This window comes from Ambystoma mexicanum, chromosome 9, assembly GCF_040938575.1.
Source record: "Ambystoma mexicanum isolate Mex_15411 chromosome 9, UKY_AmexF1_1, whole genome shotgun sequence".
NCBI classification, from domain to species: Eukaryota; Metazoa; Chordata; class Amphibia; order Caudata; family Ambystomatidae; genus Ambystoma; species Ambystoma mexicanum.
Genome location: NC_090931.1, coordinates 1,528,876,650 through 1,528,898,011, shown reverse-complemented (window position 1 = coordinate 1,528,898,011; position 21,362 = coordinate 1,528,876,650). Strand labels below are relative to the sequence as shown.

General features: G+C 47.2%; 1 protein-coding gene across 1 annotated transcript; it reads right to left on the bottom strand.

Moving 5' to 3' along the window:
* Positions 1–20,647: 20,647 nt before the first annotated feature.
* LOC138487559 (gastrula zinc finger protein XlCGF7.1-like) lies at positions 20,648–21,094 on the bottom strand. The gene has a single exon (XM_069614039.1). The coding sequence runs from the start codon at positions 21,092–21,094 to the stop codon at positions 20,648–20,650; it is 447 nt and encodes a 148-aa protein (XP_069470140.1).
* Positions 21,095–21,362: the final 268 nt, after the last annotated feature.

The following is a 21,362-nucleotide window of genomic DNA, read 5'->3' as shown; positions in this document are numbered from 1 at the left end:
ATGGTTTAAAGTGCACTGAAAGTCTTTGCAGAGTGTTCAAAAGAGGTTGGGGTGAGTCAAAAGATATAGTTAGAAAGCCTTGAGCCAACCCAGTTTAGAAGCCAAGGATTTAAGGGTCAGCTTGAGCAATCTGTAGAAAGGGAGGCCAGGCAGGACACAGTACCTTAAAGAGAAAGGAAGCTCCAGCGGGGGCAGTTGTTCCTGGCAGTGGTTGAGGTTCATGGTTCCGACCAGGGGAGGAGAAGATATTGTCGAGGAGGAATCGCGGAGTCATTGCACTGCACAGGGATGGAACCAGCCGCCGGTTCCCGATTAAAAGGTGCGGTCCTTTTATTTGCGGTCAAAAGTGGTGAGCTTGGCTATCTGGCCACCGGGGTGCTTGGCACGGGCGATTTGACCAAGTGACGTCTTCGGAAGGCGAAAAGGGTGAACTGGTTGATCCTACCAGCTCAGGGGAAGAAGACGCGTCCAGCAGAAGATCTTCTCTTGTCGTTGGGAAAGTGGTGAGGTGGCTGCAGCAGGGCTTCACCGGTGGTGTCGTCATTGCAGATGGCTCAGCAGCTTCCCTCTTCAGATTCTTTGGTCCTGTGGCGACTTCTGAAGTTCCAGTCCCAAAGGCCCTGCTTTTATGCAGAAAAATCCCCATTCATCAGCCTAGCCGTCAATCACACATGCTAAGTGGTGAGCCGGGCGGCTTACCACTGGGCCAATCAGAGTAGAGTGCGACTTGGGTTGCTAAGGCAACGCAGTCCAGGGTGCCAATTCCCCCCTCCACCCTTCCTGTGGTACCCAGACAGAGTGGCACCATTTGGAGGGCTTCTGTGGAGAAGCCCGCCAAAAAGTGGAACAAAGGGCTCGACCTTGATCAGAGTTACAGAGCCAGACACAAACGCCATTTTAGAATTGAGTTCTGGCAAAAAGACCCAACCGGTGATTTAATATTAAATAAATAAACCACCGGTATCCTTAACATTGCACCAAAAAGTGGTCCGTTTAAAATCAATGGGAAAATCCCATAGAGAATATTCCGGAGGAATATTTCGCGTGGTAACCACTGCCACAAGCCAAAAACTTGATGAGGGGGGACAGGACAGTGCCCCCTCGTAAACAGACCCAGGAGCAATCGAGTTACCCCTTACCAGTACTTCCACAATATGATGGTTTGTACTGGTTCTATTCACAATTTTGGACTAGTAAAGCCAATGGTGACTTTACATTCCCTGGGAGACAGTAGTCAGTCCCACGGTATGGAGTCTATGTTTGGGGGTCACTGTGACACCCCTGTGGTACTGCACTGAGGGTGCTGTGTACCACACATACAGAAAAACAGATGATACCCTATGGAGTATGATATGATATGATATGATATGGTATTTGTAACGCGCCTATACACAAGTGTTTCAAGGCGCGAGTAAAAAGAAACCCCATAGCCCATAAGCACATACCAAGTCAAGGTCATACCTCAAATCATGCCTAAGAGTGGGAGTAAAAGAGTCTCACTCTTAGCAGGAGAAAAAAACAAACCCCAAAAATCCAGCAAAGCTGCTGGGGGACTCACTAGGTTTGGGAAATTAGCCTTATCAGAGAATTCTCCCTAACACTCGCCCCCCTAGACTAAGGGACAGGAGGATTTAATCCACTCCTGGATGAATCTCATACCTCTAGTCGATGACATACATCCTAGAGAGACCATCAGCATTTTGGTGGTGACACCCTGACCTGTGCTCAATGGTGAAATCAAACCCTTGCAGGCAGATTGACCATCTCAATAGTTTTGGGTTTTCCACTTTCATTTGCATTAACCATCTCAAGGGTTGGTGGTCAGTCTGAATGACAAAAGTAGAAACATACAAGTATGGCCTAAACTTCTTGAGAGCCCACACAATAGCAAAACACTCTATTTCAATGGTTGCCCACCTTGTTTCAGGATCCTTCAGTTTTCTACTGATGAAGCAAATGGGGTGCTCCCTACCTTTCTCATCCAGTTGGCTAAGGACTGCACCTATACCTGCATTAGAAGCATCAGTTTGTACAATGAAAGTTTGGTGATAGTCAGGAGCTCTGAGTACTGGAGCTTGACAAAGGGCTTTCTTCAGGTTTTCAAAGGCCTGTTTGCACTCCTCATTCCATTTGACCTTTTTAGGGAATTTAGGAGAAGAGATTACATTCAGTGGAGAAGCTATGGTCCCATAGTTCTCTATGAAATTCCTGTAGTACCCAGTGAGGCCTAGGAAGGCTCTCACCTGGGTCTGAGTAGTAGGTGTTGTCCAATTTTGCACAGCTTCAATCTTACTGGGCAAAGGCCTTATTTCACCACCTCCTACCTCATGTCCGAGGTAGACCACTTTTCTATGCCCAATCTGGCATTTACTTGCTTTTATGATCAGATTGGCCTTTTCCAGAGCCTGCGAAACCTGTCCTAAGTGGTCAACATGCTCCTCCCAGGAGTGGCTGAACACTGCAATGTCATCCAAGTATGCCATGCAGAAGTCCTCCATCCCTGTCAGAACCTGATTCACCATCCTTTGAAATGTAGCAGGTGCATTTTTCAATCCAAAAGGCATAACCTTAAACTGGTATAAACCAACTGGGGTAGAAAATGCAGTTTTCTCCTTGGCATGGTCTGTCAGGGCTATTTGCCAATAGCCTGACATCAGATCAAAAGTGCTGAGGAACTTGGCTGAACCAAGTCTATCCACCAACTCATCTGTCCTTGGCAAAGGATGGGCATCAGTCTTAGTGACTGCATTAAGAGCTCTATAATCCACACAGAATCTCAATTCCTTGGAGCCTGCCTTTGGTACTAACACAACTGGGCTAGACCATGGACTAGTAGAGGGCTCTATTACCCCGAGGTTCAGCATCTTGCTGACTTCTCCTTTGATGTGGGATATCACATGTTCTGACATTCTGTATCCTCTGCTTTTGACTGGCAGACAGTCACCAGTGAGTATATCATGCTGGCCCCAAGTGGTCAAGCCTGGTGACAGTGAGAACAGAGAGGCAAACTGATTTAACATAGATTTGCACTCTTCTTGTTGCTCAGGTGTCAGGTTTGAAGAGAGATTTACTCCTTCAACTTTTTCATCCAAAGGTAGGCCTCTGAGGAGATCAGGGAGAGATTCACTCTCTTCATCCTCTTCTGATGAAGCTAGAAGCAAGGCTCCTACTTCAGGTCTGGAGACATACGCTTTTAGTCGGTTGGAGTGGAAGACGCTGGGAGCCTCCTTGGGATTACCCAAATCCACCAGATAGTTGACCTCTCCAGGTTTTCCCACAACTTTGAAGGGTCCCATCCATTTCTCGTGCAAGGCCCTCTGCCTTGTTGGAATCATAACTAGAACTAGCTGGTCTTGAGTAAACTCAACCATGTTAGCCTTTTGATCATGCCAGTGCTTGACCAAAGCTTGACCAGCTTTCAGGTTACTACTAGCTTCTGCCATCATATGTGACATTCTCCTTCGGAGACCTATCACGTAGTCAGTCACTCTGACTGGCTTGGGGGAAGGAACACTCTCCAACCCCTCCTTAATCAGGGCCAATGGACCCCTGACAGATGGCCATAGAGAAGTTCAACGGGACTATAGCCTACTCCCTCCTGAGGGACTTCTCTATAAGCAAACGGAAGGCATGGCAGTAGAAGGTCCCACTTTCTTCTAAGGGGTTCTTCTAAAGCACCTATCATGCTCTTCATTGTTCTATTAAACCTTTCAACCAACTCATTTGTCTGTGGGTGGTAGGTGGTAGAGAACTTGTAGGTAACTCCGCAGTTTTTCCACATGGCTTTCATGTAGTGGGACATAAAATGTGACCCCCTGTCAGAGATTACCTCCTTAGGAAACCCAACCCTGGTAAAAAATACCAAGGATGGCCTTAGCCACAGCCTGAGCTGTAACAGTCCTCATAGGAATTGCCTCAGGGTATCTAGTAGCATGGTCTACTACAACAAGGATAAACCTGTTGCCTGAGGAGGTTGGAGGATCAAGGGGACCAACAATGTCAATCCCTACCCTCTCAAATGGGACTCCCACCACTGGGAGAGGCACTAAAGGTGCCACATTCTTGGAACCACTCTTGCCAGAAGTTTGGCAGGTGTGACAGCTCTTGCAGAACTTATCTACCTGAGCCCCCATTTTTGGCCAATAAACGTAGGGTGAGAACCTTTCCTTGATCTTCTTGAAACTCAAGTAACCAGCCAAAGGAATCTCATGGGCTAGCTGCAAGAACTGAAGTCTGTTTTCTTGAGGGACTACAAGGCGTTTGTAGTCTCCAGGTGCAGACTCAGTTGGTTCACTGTAGAAGAGGCCATCTTCCCAGTGCAACCTATATTTCCCAGGCTCTTGCCCATCAGCCTGAGAAGCTGCCTGGTGGCGGAGACCTTCCAGAGTTGGACATTCTCTTTGGGCCTTACGGAAAGCTGATCTGCTGGGTCCACCTTCTGCCAGTAAAGACTGCTGCTCAGGATGGTCAACAGGATCCAGATCTCCAATCAGTTCCTGGCCTTCTATTAGCTCTTCTTCAGAGTCTAATTCAACCACACAGGGTTGTACCACCCTCTCAGCCTCAGCTGGAGGGGGAGTTACTGGTGTAACTGTGGACAACCTAGGGGAAGTCCTGTTTGGCTGCACTGGAGTGTTGCCTGCTGGGTTCTTGGTAGACGTTTTTGGTTTCCCTTTTACGCCTGATCTCGTTGTGACAGCAGCTAACATCTCCAATGGAGCAGGAGTGATATCTTTCTTCATCATCTCCTGGGGAGTACCTCCCATGGTTCTCTCCCTTGCAGGTCTGGATAGTTTCTGTAACCTTTTACTAGGAGGTCTGGGGGTGTGTGACACTACTCCAAGAGTTTTCAGGTCATTTCCCAACAGAACCCTTCCTGGTACATCACATTGTACACTGACAGGTATCTTCACAGTCATATCATTGCACTGGATGAGAACTGGTAACTGGGGACACATCTGCACAGGCCCTCCAGCTAACTTGGCGAGGCATTTGGGTGCCCTAGCAACCTCCTCTGCCTTGAAAAAAGATTGATCCACCACAGTTATGCTGGCCCCAGTGTCCCTAATAGCAGGAGTCTCCTGACCATTCACCTGGACACTGTCCTTATAATACACTTTAGTATTATCTGTGATAGAATTATAGACATCTAAATTCTGTTGTTCCCACAACCTCAGGGGCACTAAAGAAACACTGGCTGAGACTCCAATGGGATCATCAGCCAGTAGTAGAAAGTTTCCACTTGTCATTGGTACTTCCTCCTCTGGAGCGAAGACTAGGGAGACAAGCTGGACGAGTGAAGGTTTACCCTTACATCTGGGATCTCCTTTCACATGGTCAGTAGAGCCACACACACAGCAGTTTCCAAATGCTTTCTGGAATGGAGGCTTGCTCTGACCTCCTTCTGGTCTGGGACCAGAAGGTACTCTAGCCTGATTTGGTTTCCCTTGTGGCTTACCCTTAGAGTTTTGTTTGGGGCCCTCTTTGGAATTGGAATTATTTGAATTCTCTTTGGAGTCCTTCTTTGGCTGTTTCCCCTCATCCATTTTCTGAGTTGCCCCAGAATCCTTGTGAGTAGCCCTGTTGGCAACCCACAAGTCAGCAGCCTTAGCTAGCTTCTTGGAATTTAATTCCTTTGAATCAGCCAAGTGCTGTCCGAGCTCAGGAGAGCAAGCATCATAAATTGACTCCAAAATAACAAGATTTATCATTCCCTCATAAGTGTTCACTCTGTAACCCTTAATCCATCCCTCTAGGTTTTTCAAACTTTCACTCACCCAGGTAGCACAAGGGGTACCATCATGCTTTTTGAGGGTCCTAAACCTCTTAAGGTACTGGGAAGGGGTCTTCCCAAATCTAGCTATTAAAGCTAGCTTCACACATTCATAATCCATCCTATCCACCTCCCCCAACTCCATTACCACATCAGATGCAACCGTGGGGTGCCTAGGGAAGAACCAAGAAAGCAACTGATTCCCTGTGATGTTCTGGAGCCCATGATTATACTCAAACATAGCCAACCAATCCAACACATCCAACTTAAGTTCATACATACCCACAATCTCTTTAGGCATCCAGGGTCTTTTGGGACTGGAACTCCTAGAGGATCCGGGGAGAGAAACAGTTTCAACAGATAATTTCTTCATCTCCAGCTCCTGCTTGAGCTCCATTTCTCTGAGCCTTAGTTCTTGGTGCTTTTGTTCAGATTGGGCACTAATTCATTTGAACTCTAATTCAAGCCTCATTTTTTCTAGTTCAATAAATTCAGGACTTAATGTGGGACCTGACACAGGTCCAGTAGACATAGCTTGAGGTGCTAGAGCAGGCAGAGGGGCAGTGGGGACAGTTGCATTAGCCTCACTTTCCTCTTCTGAATCTACAACAACATTATCAATACTTTGATCCATATTACCTTCATCACTGTTGTCTACATTTGCTGGGGAGGTAGGTTCCTCTGAACCACTACCCAGACTTTCTATTAGTTCAATTTTCTTGCCTTTAACAGGAAGATCCTTATGTCTACAAAGAACTCTTAAACAATCAGCAGTTTTTGTAGAAAGGGACTCCTGGCTGTAACTTTCCATAGTTTGACTTGTTAAAAATTAACTTTTACAGTGCTAAGCTTTGTGGTTAGTTGCACTAAGGTATTCAGACACTCTAAAATGTATACTCAAGACAAATCCCACCGCTGTACACCAGTGTTAGGCAGAATCCCATGCAGTTCCCTTGGGGAACACTGCAAAAAGATTAAGACTACAAGAGCACCAGTATACCCAATTGGTAGCAGTCTTCACCACCCAGATTTACCTGATAGCTGTGACTGAGCAGTCAGACTTCTCTCAAAGAAGAGTAGGGCAGTATGCAGAGTATACACAATAGAGTCAAAACACAGTAGAGCAAACAAACACTGACCAGAGCTTTGTATAAAAAGTATATAATTATTTATTTAAAACACACTTTTAGGCAATACTCTAGCACTCTCAATGAAAAGTAATCTAAAACACAGTCAGGTAGTATACACACCTCCCTTGATAAATATCAGACAAGTCGGGGGTTAAAGCACAACTATTTGTTAAGACAGAAGTGAGCGCTTAACCTAGATGGCATTCCAATAGTTTAGGTTAAAAAGGGAGAGAAAAGGCAGAGCATAAAATAAAACAGTTCCCAACACTTTTAAGAGTTCAGAGCAAGGGGAGAAAGGCAGGTTATACTGTAGAGACAAAGTTCATAGGCTAGGACCACTTTAAATGGAGCAAAGCGAAATGTGCCCAGGATCACACGGTTTAAAGTGCACTGAAAGTCTTTTCAGAGTGTTCAAAAGAGGTTGGGGTGAGTCAAAAGATATAGTTAGAAGGCCTGGAGCTAACCCAGTTTAGAAGCCAAGGATTTAAGGGTCACCTTTAGCAATCTGTAGAAAGAGAGGCCAGGCAGGACCCTTAAAGAGAAAGGATGCTCCAGCGGGGGCAGTTGTTCCTGGCAGTGGTTGAGGTTCGTGGTTCCAACCAGGGGAGGAGAAGATCTCGTCGAGGAGGAAAAGTGGAGTCGTTGCACTGCACAGGGATGAAATCAGCTGCGGAGTTCCCGATTAAAAGGTGCAGTCCTTTTATTCACTGTCAAAAGTGTTGAGCTTGGCTATCCGGCCACCGGGGTGCTTGGCATGGGCGATTCGACCAAGTGACATCTTCAGAAGGCGAAAAGGGCGAACTGGTTGATCCCACCAGCTCAGGGGAAGAAGACTCGTCCAGCAGAAGATCTTCTCTTGTCGTTGGGAAAGTGGTGAGGTGGCTGCAGCAGGGCTTCACTGGTGGTGTCGTCGTTGCAGATGGCTCAGCGGCTTCCCTCTTCTGATTCTTAGGTCCTGTGTCGACTTCTGAAGTTCCAGTCCCAAAAGGCCCTGCTTTTATGCAGAAAAACCCCCATTCATCAGCCTAGCTGTCAATCACACATGCTAAGTGGTGAGCCAGGGCCAATCAGAGTAGAGTGCGACTTGGGTTGCTAAGGCAACGCAGTCCAGGGTGCCAATTCCCCCTCCACCCATCCTGTGGAACCCAGACAGAGTGGCACCATTTGGAGGGCTTCTGTGGAGAAGCCGGCCAAAAAGTGGAACAAAGGGCTCGACCTTGATCAGAGTTACAGAGACGGAAACAAACGCCATTTTAGAATTGAGTTCTGGCAAAAAGACCCAACCAGTGATTTAATATTAAATAAATAAACCAGCGGTATCTTTAACATTGCACCAAAAAGTGGTGCGTTTAAAATCAATGGGAAAATCCCATAGAGAATATTCCGGAGGAATATTTTGCGTGGTAACCACTGCCACCAGCCAGAAACTCAACGAGGGGGGACGGGACAGTGCCCCTTTGTAAACCGACCCAGGGGCAATCGAGTTACCCCTTACCAGTACTTCCACAATATGATGGTTTGTACTGGTTCTGTTCACAATTTTGGACTAGTAAAGCCAATGGGGACTTTAGATGCCTTGGGAGACAGTAGTCAGTCCCAGGGAATGGAGTCTATGTTTGGGGGTCACTGTGACACCCCTGTTGTACTGCACTGAGGGTGCTGTGTACCACACATACAGAAAAACAGATGATACCATATGGAGTAAAAAGAAACCCCATATCCCATAAGCACATAACAAGTCAAGGACATACCTCAAATCAGGTCTAAGAGTGGGAGTAAAAGAGTCTCACTCTTAGCAGGAGAAAAAAACAAACCCCTAAAAATCCAGCAAAGCTGCTGGGGGACTCACTAGGTTTGGGAAATTAGCCTTATCAGAGAATTCTCCCTAACATAGTGAACCCTGTTGCTGGAATCGGGGGCGATGTTGAAACCCTGTAGCTGGAATTGGGAGTGATGTTGGCGCTGGGGCTGGATTCTTCGGCTGCTGGTCTGGAGACCTTCTAAGGCGAGGACCGGAGTCTCTTCTGATATGATAAAGGGAAGAGGTAAGTAATAGAACAGGCTGAGGATAGGATAAAGAAGGAGGGATATAGTAGGTTATACCTGACACCAATGCAACTGGTCTCTATAAGTAGCTAAAGCAGCAGTGGACACAGTAGAGAAAGGAGCAATAATGGCCACGGGTGGAGCAAGGAGGAAGTTACCCAGATGGGCGTGAGATTTGTATGGAGGTAAGAAACATATATGAAGTACCCACGTATCTGACTTCTTGCCCGGATCCCTATCCCTTGAACTCACCTCAGCGGGGTTATGGAGAAGTGTTGCTTTACTCAGCGGAGCGGGCGCTTCTTTCAAATGGCACACTGAGTTTGATGCTGGTGCTAAAGAAAGGATTAGAATGTAAGCTCTGAGGTGGGAGTGGCTGACAAGTTTCAGTGGATTAATATTCCTACCATACAGAGAAGTATCCTGCGGGGGAAAGTCGCTGAGGCTACGCAAGCCTAGCCAGTTAGTAGGCAGAGATTTCTTTCGGACTGAGCTGAGCGTGGAACAAGTGAGAGAGCCGCAAGGGGGAGATGGAGTAGACCGGGAGTACCTAACGAGATAAAGAAAGTTAACAGGCAGGCAGAAAAGATTGGAATAATGTTTCTCCTAGTAACGAACTTACGAAGCGTCAATGAAGAGAGTAGCTATGCATTTGGATGCTGGAGTTTGGTGTTGATATACGGTCACATGACCGCCGCGAGGCAGAGACACCTTACATGCTGAAACAGTAGCAGGCACAAAACACATGCGGGGCGAAACCATCGCCATCTTGGAGGAATCCTTATTACCCGGACCACATGGAAGAACTACACGGGCATTAGCGAAGGCGGCCCCGTCCCCACCAAGACCAGTGGGCATAAGGAGACGTGACAGTATGCCCCCCTCTCAGAGGCGGGCACCCATGCTTGCCTGGATGGAGCCGATAGAACTGGCGGATCAGGCAACGAGCATGAACTTGAGAAGCAGGCTCCCATGACCGATCAGCCGGAGTATAACCCTTCCAATCCACCACGAATTGCAAGTGGCCCCTGAAATAACAGGAATCGCAAATCCCTGAAACCTCAAACTTAGAACCAGGGACTTATTCACAGGAGGGGGGCGTGGAACAGAAACCCTTGAGAAGCGATCCACAACATCTACCTTGATTTGGGATAGGTGAAAAACAGGATGTATACGTGACCAAGACTGGGGAAGCCGGAGTCGTACAGCTGCGTCTCCTACCATATGGTAAATACGAAACAGACCAAAAAACCTCAGGACAGTTTAGAGGGAACCAGGTGTCTGGGCAGGAATTTAGACGAAAGCCATACAGTGTCCCCCACAGCAAGATCAGATGCGGCTCTCCATCTCCGGTCAGCACAATGCTTGTCACACTCCTGGGCGTCCAGCAAGGCTGTCCGGGCTAAACGTTGAGCACGGTGGATGTCCGAGATCAGGGCATCCACACCAGGGAAACGGCAAGAATACGGGTTAACTGTGGGTAGAAAGGATGGATGGAATTCATAGGTACAATGAAAAGGGCTAGTGCGTAAAGCAGAGTGGGTGACGTTACTGTAGGTGAACGCAGCCAGGGGTAGCAATTCCACACAATTGTCCTGTGCTGCAGATACAAAACAGAGATATCCCTATAGGGTCTGGTTAAGGCGCTCAGTCTGTCCATTAGTCTGCGGGTGGAAGCCCGAGCTTAGAAGTCGTTGAATATGAAGGAGAGACCAGAGTTTTCACCAAAATTGGGAAGTGTATTGCAATCGCCTGTCGGAAATAATCCTTTCCAGGAGCCTGTGATGGGAGAATACATCAGATATAAAGATGCGGCCATCTGGGAGGCAGAAAGGATTCCAGGTAGGGCAGAAAAATTAGCCAACTTTGTGAAGTAGTCTATGGTGACCATGACGGCTGTATGGCCCTCAGATGGGGGTAGTTCTACTATAAAGTCGGTCGATATTATCTGCCAGGGTTTGGTGGGAACAGGCACCCGAGAGAGTAGACCCAAAGGATATTGGCGAGAGGACTTGGATTGAAGACAAACGGAACACACCGCCACATAATCCTGGACGTCAATAAGTAAGGACGCCACCAGAACTGTCTCTATATAAGGTCCAGAGTATTGTGCACACCACAATGTCCTGCGGCTCTGGAATCGTGGCACATGTAAAGGACTTCTTTTTGAAGTTCTCCGGAAGGGACCAATACTCTGTTATCATAGAAATAGTACCCCTGTACTTTAATCAGTCGATGAGTAAGCATCAGCTTCTGACAATGCTTCTGGTTGTCTAGAGTGGCTTGTCTGATCCGATGCAGAAAGTCTGTCAAAACATGCAGGAATATGACCTTTGGGAAAATCCGATTGGTCTTAAATTTGATTGCAGGGTGATCCTTTCGAGACAATGCATCAGCTCTGAGGTTTTGCCAGCCAAGGAGAAAGGTGAACTGAATTTGATAGGGAGAAAAGAAGTGAGCCCAGTTGGCTTGACGACTGTTTATCGTCTGAGCATACTGCAACACTTTAAGATTCTGATGGTTGGTGCAGACTTTGATAAGATGATGAGATCCTAGTAGCAGATGTCTCCATTCCTCAAAAGATTGTTTGATGGCCAGTAATTCTTTTTCGAGTACGGAGTAGTTTATCTCGTCAGGGCTAAAGGTTTTGGCGAAGTAGGTGACGGGTGATTCTGTTCCGTCCTTGGAATCCTGAAGTAAGACCGAACCAAGGGGGTAATGAGAGGCATCGGTCTCCAAAATGAAATGTTTTGATTGATCTGGAGTGATCAGGATAGGTGCAGTAGTGAAGAAGATTTTAAGCAATGCAAAAGACTCTTGGGCTTGGGTATTCCATACAAAGGGTTCACCTTTTTTCAGTAATCTGGTAAAAGGGAGCACTATCTCTGAGAAACGGGGAATGCATTTTCGATAAAAGTTGGAGAAACCTAAGAACCTTTGGATCTCCTTCACGTTGGAGGGGGGTGGCCACTCTACCATGGCCGCCACCTTTTGGGGATCCATGGATATTCCCTTAGCTGACAGGACAAATCCCAAGTAAGTAACCTGGGAGCGATGAAACTCGCATTTCTCAGATTTACAATACAGTTGGTTGGCTTGAAGACGTTCCAAGACTAGGTTGACATGATGGATGTGTTGGGTCTTGTCGGAGGAATAAATCAGGATGTCATCAAGATAGATGACTACAAAGTGTAACATCACATCTGCAAATAAATGGTCCATGAAGCACTGAAACACTGCTGGCGCATTAGAAAGACCGAATGGCATCACATGGTATAAAAGAGGCTGAGAGGGGTCCAGAATGCTGTCTTCCATTCATCTCCTGGGGCGATTCAAATCAGGTGATAGGCTCCTCGGAGATCCTGTTTGGTGTAAATCGTGGCTCCAGCTAATGCCTCAAGAATATCTGGAAGATGGGCCATTGGGTACTTATCTGGGATGGTGATCGTATTCAAACCCTCATAATCTATGCATGGGCGTAGTTTATCGGAGTTCTTTTTTGGTATGAAAAACAAGGAGGCACCAGCTAGAGAAGTAGACTCAGCTATGAGCCTGTTCTGCAAATGCGTACGGAAGTATTCTCTGAGAACCGCCTTTACTTTTTGTGACAGCATATACATGTGTCCGAAAGGTGTAGGCTGATCAGGCTGAAGTTCAATATGGCAATCGTATCTGCGATGAGGTGGAAGAGAAGAGTATTGAGGGTTGGCGAAGACCTCGGCAAATTGCCTATGACACTCTGGGATCTGGGATACATTGCTTACCATGGCGATTGTATCGGTCGTTTATACCGCTGGAGTGCAATGGACACCTACTGAGTTATGTGACAGACAATGGGCCACACAATACTCTGAACCCAAAAACAGGGTTCCTGCCTTCCAGTTGATGTAAGGGTTATGTACCCTTAACCACGGTAAACCCAAAATGACAGGGAAATGGGTTGCCTTGATTAAATCAAACCGCAAATTCTCTTGATGAGATGAAATTCGACAATTGAGCGGCAGAGTTTGCTCCTTGATTGGACCTGAAATCAACAGACTTCCATCTACACCTTGCATGGGAACTGAGATGGTCTTGGTTACTCTCCCTATTCCCTTATTCCTTGCCCATTGATCATCAATGAAATTTCCTGCGGCTCCACAATCAATGAGTGCAGGGACATCACAGACTTCGTGGTTGTCAGTTGATAACTGAAGAAGGATTATAACCATTGAGTTGTCCTTATGTCCAGCATACTGGAAGAGAATCGGGGGGGTTATGGGAACCTTCATGCACCACCCAAGCCGTGGTTCCCCTTACGGCTCGGTGCGGGAGTTTCACGATTTTTTACTTTCCCATCGTCGTGGTGGAGTCACTGGGAAATCTCTGACAATATGATTTGAGGATCCGCAGTACATGCACAGCCTTCCTGTGCACCTACGTTCTCTCTCTTCTGCGGACAGTGGTCCCCTTGCTGTCACGAGTTACATAGGTTCTTCTGGTGGTTCAGTTATAGGGACCTGACATGGCATCTCTGCACAAGGTCTGGATTGTCAATCTTTTTTGCGTTCTGTTTGTCGCTCTTGAAGGCGATAATCGATCTGCAAGGCTAATGTGATCATATCTGTGAGATTGGCAGGCCTAGATATCTTGGACAACTCGTCCTTTAGCTCCTCAGTCAAACCCTGGCGGAACAGAGTTAACAGTGCGCCATTGGGCCATTTAGTCTCTGTGGATAGTTGCTTGAACTTGGTAACATAGGCCATCAGATCTTGATTTCCTTGCCAGAGGTTGAGTAGTCTCTTTTGTGAAGAGATGGAAATCTCCTGTCTATTGAACATTGCCTTAAGAGCATTCAGGAAGGCGGGATAGGAATCAAGAATGGCATTCCCTGATGTAACTAATGAGGTTTCCCAAGCCAATGCGGCTCCAGTGAGATGGGAGACAAGGAATCCCACTTTTTTCTTTTTCGGTGGGAAAATATTTGGCTTTAAATGTAAATGTAAACAGCACAGTGCAGCTGTCTAAGAATTCTTTCAGCTTGTTAGGGCTACTGTCTTATTTACCAGTGGGCAAAGAGGAAGGTGGCAATTTGGGGTTGGAATGAGCAACCTGCTGCCGCAGGTACGCGTTGTCCTGTTTAAGGTTTTGAACCTCATGCGACAGGGATTGCATAGCAGACATCAGCTGTTGCATCTGTTAGGATCTATGCAGTAACGAACCTTGCATCACAGAAACCACTAACCTGGTCAGCAGGCAATCCTTGGGTGTCTGGGAAAACTCCCCAGAGAACCTTACCACCCTCCGCCTGAGTTAACAAGAACAGAGTTAGGCATAATCCCCAGGGAAAACCTCTGGGGTAGAAAATCCTGTCGCTGGAATCGGGAGCGATGTTGGCACTGGGGCTGGATTCTTTGGCTGCTGGTCTAGAGACCTTCTAAGGCGAGGACCAGAGTCTCTTCTGATATGATAAAGGGAAGAGGTAAGTAATAGAACAGGCTGAGGATAGGATAAAGAAGGAGGGATATAGTAGGTTATACCTGACACCAATGCAACTGGTCTCTATAAGTAGCTAAAGCAGCAGTGGACACAGTAGAGAAAGGAGCAATAATGGCCACGGGTGGAGCAAGGAGGAAGTTACCCAGATGGGTGTGAGATTTCTATGGAGGTAAGAAACATATATGAAGTACCCACGTATCTGACTTCTTGCCCGGATCCCTATCCCTTGAGCCCACCTCAGCGGGGTTATGGAGAAGTGTTGCTTTACTTCGCGGAGCGGGTGCTTCTTTCAAAGGGCATGCTGAGTTGGATGCCGGTGCTAAAGAAAGGATTAGAATGTAAGCTTTGAGGTGGGAGTAGCGGACAAGTTTCAGCGAATTTCAGAGAAGTATCCTGCGGGAGACAGTCGCTGAGGCTGCGCGGGTCTAGCCAGGTAGTAAGCAGAGATTTCCTTCGGACTGAGCCGGGCGTGGAACAGGTGAGAGAGCCGCGAGGGGGAGACAGAGTAGACCGGGAGCACCTAACGAAATAGAGAAAGTTAACAGGCAGGCAGAAAAGATTGAAACAATGTTTCTCCTAGTAACAAACTTACGAAGCGTCAATGAAGAGAGTAGCAACGCATTTGGATGCTGGAGTTTGGTGTTGATATAAGATCACATGACTGCCGTGAGGGCGGAGACACCTTACATGCAGAAACAGTAGTAGCCACAAAACACATGGAGGGCGAAACCACCGCCATCTTGGATGAATCCTTATTACCCGGACCACATGGAAGAACTACATGGGAATTAGCGTAGCCAGACACGAGCTCCAGGAAGATTCTCCAGACTCCCTCGAAGCAGGACAACCCAAGCCTGAGCCACCTCAACAGAGTGCTGGACCCCAGAAGCAAGGGGAGCCAATATGGTGTCCAAGAACCGCAGTGGTGCTATTTGCCAGTAACTGTAAACGTGAAGGGCCGCTGATCTGGAGTAAGTCCATTACTGCCACCGGCCTTCAAACCGTAGTGCAGGAGTCCCCAGAAGTCCTCCCCCTTGACCCACGACTGAGGCCCACGAACAACAGGATCTGCAGTACTACAACAGGAACAGAAGCCAGCTGGACCCTTTTCTTCAGACTCAAGGTACTGTGTATCTAGCTGTCCTTACCTTTGGTTGTGTGTAGCTTGCTTGTTTTCACTGGAGACTTGCATTGGCTGCCCTTTGCAGAGTTGCTTGCATCGTTGCTCTTCACAAGCCTCCCAACTTGTGGCCCACCAATGATTTATTTTACAATAAAAACTCTAACATTCTGCAAGACTTTTGCTCTATCTTCAAGAAGTGCATCAGCTCCCCTAGACTTTGCTCAATTGACATTGGCTATCCTGGCTCCCTGCAGACTCTTCTTACCGTCTGACTTTGTGTTTATCTGCCCCTCCAAAAGTCATTTCTAAGTTACTTGTATAGCTGGGAAAGGTTTAACCTATATTTAATTCGAGGATTGTAAAGTACTTGCCTGTTTGGAGAAACTTGTTAACCTTTGTTCCCTCATTAACCTTTTCCTTTTGCCATAACGCTGGTGTTGCATTTAAGTTTAAAAAGTGATATATCAATGTCCACAGTGTCCTAGCAGTTGAAGTCACCTGAGGCTGTAGAAAGTGTGTGTGTGTGTGACATCCCAAAAGGGTATCTACTTACTTAACTGAACTGAACTGAAGGAGTGTATTTCTGAAGTATATTTTATTGTTGTGTATTGCCCCTTCTAAAGAAAGTTTATTTTAAAACTGACTGTTAAATTAATAAATAATGATTTAATCAAGAAACCTGAGTATATGTGTTATTACCTCTCACCGTGAATCTCTATGTTGCATCTCTTCAGCTCTCATTGACCCCTCTTGAGATAAGCCTGACTGGTCAGTCACTCTACCAGCTTGTGTAGTACATGCTTATACCAAAGGTTGGGTTACCTATTGCCAAGAGGACAAGGCTGGTGCAGTCTCCCACAGGGCACTGCATACAATCTTGCCTAACAATTGTACCCAATACACATTGGCTCCATAGATGGATCTGCTTGTATAGGGTGCATCAGTCCATGGTATGTGGTTCTACGCCGTGGTGGTGTATGGTCTGTGGAACACAGTATCTGCATCAATTTTTGTGCAGCCAGGTCGATATTCTAATTGAAAGCCATAGAGAGACAATGCAGCAACCAATCAGTGCCCTGTGTTGGTGGATTTCATTACGCAAATGAATGTCCTATTGTCTGTATGAGAAGTGAATGTGGCACCTGTGAGGTAGTAATGGTCACTTTACGGCTTGGAACTCCAAGTGAAGCACTGGACGGTTCTCTTGTGATTCAGGCTTCTGCTGGTTTAGGCGACTGGTCTTGTCCTGCTGTTACTCTACAGGTAGAGCACAGCTTCAAAGCCACCAAGACTGGCAAGAAAGAACAAGATGTAGGGCAGTCTCGGGTTGGCATAATCAAGGGTATGTGCCTCAGCGTGGGTTTCGATAGGTTTGTTAAAGTCTTTTTGGCAGGCAGATTTATGTCCATCTTTCCCCACAGAGCGCTCATCTTGCAGAGAGAGGTTCTCTATTGGTTGGAATGTTGAGGGTTTACACCCTTCTTTGCTCTTGGGTTATCATTGAGGTTGACTCGAAGAGAGTTTGGACCATTTTGGGGAAGGTTGGTACAACATCCCTGTAATTAACTCCCTGGAAGCTTTGGAGTGCTCTCGGAATCTGAGTTTTTGGCCAAGTGGATGGTTCTTTTACGACAACTGCAATGCCAGCATTGGATAAGATGTGCTCAATTTACTTGATGCTGCAGCCAAACATGCTAATGTCATCCAAGCATGCCAAGACCTCCGCCAGGTTCAGGTTCTCTCCATCATATGTTAGTAGTTTGCCAGTGCATCAGAGTTCCCTTGTGTCAGGCAGGTGAACTCATCAAAGGCTAGTGGACATCTAAAGGCTGTTTCCTCGAGATCCTAGGGTAGATGGGATGCTGGTGGTGCCCACTCTACGGAACCAGGATGGTGAATCATTGGCTACCACTCAGTCCAGGGTTTCATCCACTCAAGGGGAGGTGACTGGTCTTATAGAGTGCAGCTGGTTAGCTTGCAGTAGTTGATTCACATGCGTCCATCATTGTACGCTCCTGGTCCATGTCATTGGGCAATACTTTAGTGCTCCTGGATTAATGTACGACCCGCATCTTGGAGGAGTGGCTCACCTTGATACAGTCAAACAACTTCACAATTGGCAGAAGCTCAGTGGCGCGGCCACTCCAGGAAGGGTATCTCATTGGTTACTATGATGCATCGCTGCGCCACATGAGCTTTGGAGATATCCCATTTGCAGGGGGAAACGGCATTGGCTTTCTGCACTAGGTCGGCACTCAAGTTATCTTTGTCTCTGTCAGCTACAGGCGGAGCCCCCAAAGTTTAGTTTATTCAGGATCTGCCATTGAACCATTGATGCGTGTGCCACTGTGTCTACACCCCGGTAATACATTCCAGGCCAATAGCAATCCGGATCCCTCCCTCTTACTATTCAGAAAAGAGCTGAACACATGGCTATTTCAGTCATACCTTCACATTGCCTAGGATCTGAGGGTACACACCCGTGACGGTATACTGTGCAACTCAACACAGTGCTATCAAGTTAATTGTATGTGTACACACATTACAGTGTTACAGCCTCCCCCTCAACTCTCTTCCCTGTTAATGTTAACCCAATCCTGCTGTAGATCCCTCCTCTATGTAGAAGCTAGGTTTGTACTATATGAATCTGAAATAAATACCCTAGCTTCTGCAGCCAGTTTGGCATTGTGCTCCATAGCATTGTCGATGGGAGCCTTGGTGCACTTCAGTCCCTCAGGGTTCTTTGGCCAAGTAGACCTCATGCAAGGGAACATCTTTCAGGTGTTTCCATCACTACTTGTCTCTGCCGTGGCTCTCAGTTGGAAGTCCTCGCCCGGATAGTCATTTATCAGACATTTGAGATAATGACAATCCAGACCATCCAGCAGTGGACCTCTAACTTCCAAGCCTTTGTTGAGGTTGGCTTGATGACATAGTGGCTGCATGCTCGTCAAACTGTGACCCAGTCACCTGTCTGCAGAGATGTGCCAAAGCTCAAGCCATGAATGAATTGGTTCCCAGTGCAACTGGATCCCTAGCTTATGTCTATTGATGAAGCTCTGGTGCTGGCAAACAGCATCGCCCATGCCAAGAAGATTCACACCAGCCAGGGGCTGCAGTGTCAGGGGAGTGTGGTAGGCACAATACAAGAACGCAAGAAAATAAAGACCTGCTATCCTATATAGAGCAATGCGTTGGCTACATCTTCATCGCACTGGCACGGGCACTATTGTAGAGGTCCTCCGACCCAACAGGGAGTTTTCCTTGTAGCATCTGCTCAGCATGTCTGAGGGACAGACTGACAGTTGGGTTCTGCTGGTGTTGACAGTGCAACTTAGGGTTTGCATTGTGATGCCGATGGTGGTATTGCTGACATTCAGCCCTCCAGCAGTGTTCAGTGTTGTGGTGATGACAAAATGGATTGTTTCACTGCGGCTTGTGATTCCACAGTGGAGCGTACTTTGAAGTTGCGGCTTCTACCTGCCCTAGTCCTTGCGTGTTCTTCTTGACACCATTCATGCTGTCCGGGTGAGAGCAGGAAAATGAAGTTACTCCACTCTCATGATATGTCCTCCCACCCCCAAGTGCTGGGCAACAGAACCTGCATGGTTTGAGTACTGCAAAAGACGCCGCCACCCTCGGGGTGGGGGGGGGGGTTATGAGGCTTCTGCACCTTTTGAAATTGCTGATGTTCTCTATCCCTCTTGATAGAACGTAATCGTGTCCTCTTAAAGGTGTATGCAAGGCAGTCGTTTTCACCACTGAAGTTTGTGCAATTCCTTTGCAGACCTGCATATATAGGGCCCCCTAGCCTTCATTGAACAGTCCCTCAGGCTGTGTCGCTACAGAACCTGAGAGCCTCTCAACCGCATCTCTCTCCACTGTCCTAAGCTCTTTCATCAGTTCGTTTAGCGTTGAGCCTTATCAGTTCTAGTCTTCAATTTTAGTTGTCACAGCATCATTGGGGGTGTTTTAGCTCCACTTGGGATGTGCTTCAGGTGATATAAGTCCCCTCTACCACATTCTGGGTCTGGGTTCTCGAAATAGGGACTTACTGGGTCATTCCAACCTTGGAGGACCCGGTAAGTGCCCATTCCGAGAACCATTCCCCATTTCCTTTTCGAGCCCCCATAGGGCTCAATGGGAATGGGGATGGAGCTAATGACGGGCATGCTAATAGCGGGCCCATTATTTGCTCCCTGGTCCCTTAGCGGCTCCCGCTAAGGGCGCCTGGTAAAACCAGGCACCCATAGTGGGACCCGCTAAGGGACCTCGGAATACGGAGGTAAGGGGTTACCGGCACCCTTACCTGTGCCAGTAACCCCTTACCTCCTACCTCGTAATGAGGACCAATGTCTTTGACAGCAACTACCTTCTTCTGATGCACTCATTTCAGCAGCTGGGTGATGTGGCTAGCAACTGTAGACAGTGTCTCCTATTGAAGAAAGCAATGAAACATGTGCATTCATAGGGCTTCTTACCCATATATGTTCTCTGGTGGCAGCTCAGAGATCAGGAGTGATTGACGATTTCCTTGCACTCCGTGCATTCATAGGGGTTCTTACTGGTAGAAATCCTCTGATGGCTTGTCAGAGATCAGGAGTGGCTGAAGCTTTTCATGCACTCTGTGCATTCATAGGGGTTCTTACCAGTAGAAATCCTCTGATGGCTTGTCAGAGATCAGGAGTGGCTGAAGCTTTTCATGCACTCTGTGCATTCATAGGGGTTCTTACCAGTAGAAATCCTCTGATGGCTTGTCAAAGATCAGGAGTGGCTGAAGCTTTTCATGCACTCTGTGCATTCATAGGGGTTCTTACCAGTAGAAATCCTCTGATGGCTTGTCAGAGATCAGGAGTGGCTGAAGCTTTTCATGCGCGCTGCACACTGGTAGGGTTGTTCTCCAATGTGGGATCTCTGATGAGATGTCAGGCGGGATGCCAAACTAAAGTGCTTACCACATTCTGTGCACCCTCAGGGCTTCTGCCTAGTTGTGTCCTTCAATGCTTGCTCAGGGCTGCGTGGTCGCTGAAGATTTTCCTTCCTTCGATGCTTGCACAGGGCTGCGCGATCACTGAATATTTTCTTTCATTCGGTGCATTAATGGAGCTCCTCTCCTGCATGAATCATCTGGTGTATGTACAGATTGCAGCTCCGACTGAAGCTTTTCTCCCACTCTGTACACTGGTACGGTCGCTCCCCAGTATGAATCTTCTGATGCTGGTACAGATCTGACTTTTTAATAAAGCTTTTCTCACACTCTGTACACTGGTACAGTCGCTCCCCAGTATGAATCTTCTGATGCTGGTACAGATCTGACTTTTTAATAAAGCTTTTCTCACACTCTGTACACTGGTATGGTCGCTCCTCGGTGTGGATCTTCTGATGCTGGTACAGATTTGAGCTCCTACTGAAGCTTTTCTCCCACTCTGTACACTGGTATGGTTTCTCTCTGGTGTGGGGACTCTGCTCTGACCTCAAGTGTGATGCTTGAACAAGCGCACGGTTGAAGACCCTCAATTCTGTCCATTTAAAAGCGCATTCCATTTGTGAATTTGCAATGGGGGGGGGATATGAATGATGCTGTTTGGGAAGTGGGCTCCTCCTTTTCTTGACACAATTGAGAAGATGTGCTGGCGTATCTTATCATTTGCACCCAAAAGGCTTTGAGCATCTGCCCCTTTTATTTAACCTGTGGGCAAGGGTCCTGACATGTGGTCTAGTTGTCAATCCTCCCAGGATCCCGCTGCTAAATGGCTAAGCGCTAGACTCAGCACTATAGACTGTGCACTGAAGAAGGACGCAGATATTTGCC